We start from the raw sequence: 5129 nt of genomic DNA, 5'->3' as shown, positions 1-5129 counted from the left end.
AGATAGATAGATAGATAGATAGATAGATAGATAGATAGATAGATAGATAGATAGATAGATAGATAGATAGATAATTTGATCTTTCTTACAGAAGCCCTACCATAAACATAAGAAAATGACCAAAAAGCAGCAKAACTAGCAATCCGGAACAATTTTTCGTTTTAACACCATGATTTAAAAGTCTGTTTCAACAAATCACCTCCCCAAACTGCGACGACATGAGCCAAACTGTGAATGAAAATGATCTTTGCTGACTTATCTCATACCTGAATGTTTTCTGGTAAACAGAGCTAAWATTGTGCTTTATATTTAGCTTCYGCTAAGTTTTACTGTGCGTAAGTGCTTTTGAACTTGCRGACCTAAATAAATTGACTAGCGYTTTAGAAGTTAGCAACTAAATTTTGAATTAGCGCTGCCCACCACTGGTGAGTGTGAAGTCATGTATAACCATTAAACAAAGGTTTACCTGCAGATGTCCACATTAACCAGCTGTCTGGGGGGTGGAGCCACCTGGGCTGGGCTGTAKGGGGGCTTCAGTCCGACTTCTGTCATGTTCCTCGACAGCATGGTCTGAGGGAGGGGCTTTGGGGGGAGCTCAGCCACAGCTGGCGGATCGTCCCCGTCCTCCATCTCGGCCGCCTTTGGCGCCGCCGCGGCTCGGCCRGCGCCCGGAGGCTTGTAGCCCGTCAGGAGGAACAGAGTGGCGCTTTTTTTATCCGCAGCCGCAGAGTTTCTGAGGTCTCCATCGACAGCTCGTCGCTCCATCGTGACGGTGAGCGTGGAAACAKGGAGGCAGTAGAAAAGCATGAGGACGGTGCAAAGCCAAAACCTCATCTCGGAAACGACGGGTTTCATCGTTTGGCGACAAAGTTTCTGGGCCGCCATTTTAAAAAAAGCTATAAAAAAATTGATCAGCGTCCTCCGACGAAATGGCAACTTCTTGAATTATGTAAAAAATTGTCCACAATGAAAAGTTTTCAAGTCAGTGTGAAGAATTAGTCCCGTTTCATGTCGTTCAGGTGGATGAGTTTCCCTCAGATTTCAGCAGCTCATCCACATATGTGTTTGGCATTTCTCGCCATCTGAATGTAAACATTTCTTTGAGTACAAATCCCTCCCAAAAGCAGCTTGTGTAAACATTGAGGTCTTTCACAAATTTTAGGCCCTATGCTTCACGACAGTCTAAATGAAATCCCAACGAAACAGAAACAAGATGGATCCGTTGTATGGCACCAGGTTTTAGATGTTTAATTTTGGTCTGTCAGTCGACAAAGGGGCGTCCTTTTCCCCCTTTAAAGGTTTTTAAATCGGCAGTATTTATAAGGTTTTTCTGTAAACAAAAGAAGTTTGAGAAAAGTGTAAACTCTTAACAGAATGTCCAACAGGAAAGACTTATATCTTCACAGAAACTTTGTTCTGGGAGTTGGCACATAGTTTGAAATGAACTGAAAAATAAAACTGAATGAAAACTGTGGTTTGTAAACATCGAGTGCTGTATGTAAACTTTAACTTGCTCTACTACATCTATTTTTCTTGGAGTTTGGCACTTCTGTTGACCTGTATGGATTATGTGTCAAATAAAATCACACACTGTGTGTTTGCCTCTGTAAATAACCGTGATGGCAGCTTCAAATTTTTCAGCTTTGTTTGTAGGTTAAGTTGAGGAGAAAGTTAAATTTGGCTCAATTTAGACACAAATTTGTTTTACATTTTTTCCAGATAAATTAACTTTTAAGGAATTTACAAAAAGAGAATTAGTAAAGGTAATACGCTTCTCATTTTGCTTTAATTTTCTAATTTGTGTGTAACAGTTTTAAGCAGCATCAAATTAGATAACAGCTCGTTTAATATTTGAGCAYGTAAAGGCTTTCACAAGAGTGTGAACAATAAAGAGCTGGTGGCAACTTAAAAGAAGATAAACAAATAAAGTGGATCTATGTGCGTTCGATCCCCTCGCGCGAGTGTCTCTGCTCTGAGTTTAGCTTGGCCCAACAGAAGAGAACGAAGGAGGGCTTGGGCCCGGTTCTAGCAGGGCAGCGAGGCTTTGCCCACAGAAGAGACATGAAARTGTCTGGATTCATCCGTCACCGAAGAGGAGCACGAGACGAAGACGTGGAACTGGACACGGGCGCTACTCGACGCAGCGGGGCCTTGTGATCACAGATTCACTGCGGAGGCTGGATTTAGAAAAATGCAGGTAGAAAAATTCAGAACATACAAAGCTGTTCTTTTATACAAACATTTGAAATTTGTTTTGGGAGGTGGGGGGGTCTTCACTAGCAGTTCTCTCGTTGATTCCCTGAATGTGTATGTGCACCAATGTGATAGAAAAATCCCCTCTGGACAACAAAACCAAACAAATTTATAGATTGTGAGACGTTAGATGTATGGCTGGTGTTCGGTATGGCTTTAGGTTGTGTTCATTTTTACAAAATCCTTTCAAAGAAAAATGYGACTACAGTGAAAGGTTTTAAATTGCATGGTTTCTCGTTGAAAACAAGGAAGAACGCCGTTGAGGTCGGGGAGGTTACCGGGAGCCGGGGAAAAGGGGGGCGTGTTCACGTCGTTCGGTGCRGCATGAACCGAGCGCCACGGACGGAAGAAAAACGAGACGACAACRATGAGAGGCGTCGCTAATACAAACCACTGGAAGAAGGAGATAGGCAAAAGTGTCGACAGTGTTTCACAGCGCAGATTGAGAGGAACGGTTTAAGCCTTTTGAGATAGCAGCAGCCAGCAGAAGCAGCGGCGGTGGCAGCTCTGGTGCCTGGATTTGTCTGGCTAGACGTGGCTCGTGGTACCCGTCAGTCAMAACGGCGTCCCGTTGAAGCTATCGCTGCGTAGCACACGCTTCGGCTGTCACTCAGAACTACAAGCAAGCCGGCGACTGGGCGATCTGTTTATAAAGCACTTTGAACCAATAATGCACTGATTACGGTCTCATGAGAAGGGAGTCGCACTGTAAGCATGGAGAGCAGCAAACACTGAACAAATATTACATTTTTACAGCAAGTAAGGGRTTTAAATTTGATGAGATGTTTGATGTATTTATGGGTTAAATGAGAATAACTGATTATTTTGTGATCAGTAGTTCCATTAAAGACTTTTTTTTGCTTCTCCTCTTGACACAGTCAGTTTGGCATCTGGTTTTGGTCGTGCTTGGAACAAAAAGGTAGAAAACAAGGGAAGAGAACTAAAGCCTTAATCCCTTCCATGAAAAAAAAAGAGTGGGATTATTTTTGCAGGAGCCTTGGCGTTGGCAGCAAGGAAGTTGGGAATTTTTTTTTTTTCAGAAAAACTTGCAGATGATGGAGTCCGGATCAGACTAGTCCCTCCAGTCTCTCGCAGGTTCACGTGCACACCAGTTTTCACACTGCAACAGAAAAACACAACACACATTGTGCTTGTAAGAACACTGAGTGACAAAGTTTATTCAAATTAAAAAAGAACATTTGTTTATGTATTCAGAGGCGGAGCCAGGGAAGTGGCTGGAAGCTGATTGGCCACAATCTAATAGACTAAAGAGTGGGAAACTTTGATTTAGTATTTTCGTTTAGATTTTGTAAAAGCTTGTTCTCTGATACTACTGTACTATTTACATTTTAAGRTATGTGTGTTTAAAAATGGTTGAATTACAGCCCTTTGTTAAATTAGCATTAGTGGTTAGCTTAATTTGGTATTAGCATAGAAAKTCAGGATCTTTTTCAGCTACTCTACAACAAACTGAATCTAAAGTCTTAAAAGGCTGATTTTAACGTTAGCTGTGGTGGCCACCTTGAATTTTTCATTTGATAAAGATTGTTTTCGGCTACTTCTACAGAAACCTTTGGCTTTGCATGTCTAAAAGTGGTTGAATAATAAGTTTGTTTGTTTTTTGGACCATTATTAGCTATAATGACACAAAGTTTCAGCTCAAAATATTTTTTAAAAAGTCGACAGTTTTTTTTTAATTTGTATGTGGCCCCCCAAAAACACCTTGGCCTTTCCTGCAAAAAAGCTTAGCTCCGCCTTTGTACTGTGGATGATTTAGCTGTTCTACCACATCAAATTTCAACACARTATTGATAAAATCAGTTGACCTCTATCCATGCTTGTGAATCCCTCCACTACCCCCTACAAACACATAAGGGAACACTTTTGGCAGCTTGCAACAAGCATTTTCCTCAGAGGTAAGTATGTCTGCTGCTCAGTACCAAACAGTAATGATTAATTTAAGACATTTGTTCAAGCATCAGATGGCAATGTTTATGTTTTTACAGCTATAATCCACAGGAATTTGATTATTTTAGTCATAATTTTATTCACTACGGCTTGTCTGTGACATTTAAGTCTGATATTCTGTCCCACATTCCAACAGATGCTCTCTAAAAAAGGATTTTGATATTTTATGTTAAAACAAATAAAAGACTAAAATGAGTTTAGATAAAGTGAAATTTCAGCAGGAAATTTTTTACTGTTTTACCGTGATCCAGTTTGGGAGGCTGTGGGTAATATTTTGAAATATAAGAACAAAGCTGCGWACAACAACTGTTCTTATACTTCCTGCAACACGCAGAAACCAGGAGCTGAGTGAAGCAGCCGGGATCTGACTGTGATGAAGACAGAGCAGAGGGACATGACAAATGCCATATGGACTCATGTGACAGAAGGACAGAGGAAGAAATGGATCACAGATGTGTGTTTTTTTGTGTGTGTCTGTGTGTGTGTCTGTGTGTTCTGTTTACAGAATGGGGACTGCAGCACTGGGAGGAGGGTCCCAGAATAACACTGCTCTCAACCTCCTATTTGTGTGTATTGTTTCAATTAATATAAACTGTATGAAATGAGTCAGTTTGCAGACATATGTCAGATGGAGTAAAACGTTTTTTCTTTAGGAAATGCGTTTTACTTCTTTTATCAATTACTTTAAAATAAAAATGGAAAAGGCACACTGATAATTACGTTATATTTATTTGCACCATGGTTATGAATGTTATCAATTGACAATTACAGCCAAAATACAAATTTCTTTCCTTTTATTTAAGATCTTTGGCTGTCTGTATGGAGGACCAAAAGTGACATAGTTAAAAATAAAAGCAGAAATATATAAACTGACTTAAAATGCACCAACTATTTAAAAAAGATAATTT

The 5129-nt window shown here is 40.2% G+C and overlaps 1 protein-coding gene across 2 annotated transcripts in view; it reads right to left on the bottom strand.

The window, feature by feature from the left end:
* shisa7b (shisa family member 7) overlaps window positions 1-5129 on the bottom strand; it is a gene marked incomplete at its 3' end in the record, with an annotated part of 45662 nt that overhangs the window by 16894 nt on the left and 23639 nt on the right. For both annotated transcript variants that reach the window (XM_014024847.1, XM_014024848.1), the window contains 1 exon segment: window positions 467-3373. In XM_014024847.1, coding sequence (XP_013880301.1) covers window positions 467-885 — 419 coding nt within the window.

Source organism: Austrofundulus limnaeus, unplaced genomic scaffold, assembly GCF_001266775.1.
Source record: "Austrofundulus limnaeus strain Quisiro unplaced genomic scaffold, Austrofundulus_limnaeus-1.0 Scaffold442, whole genome shotgun sequence".
NCBI classification, from domain to species: Eukaryota; Metazoa; Chordata; class Actinopteri; order Cyprinodontiformes; family Rivulidae; genus Austrofundulus; species Austrofundulus limnaeus.
The sequence above is the reverse complement of the archived record's forward strand: the minus strand, read 5'-3'. Positions and strand labels throughout refer to the sequence as shown.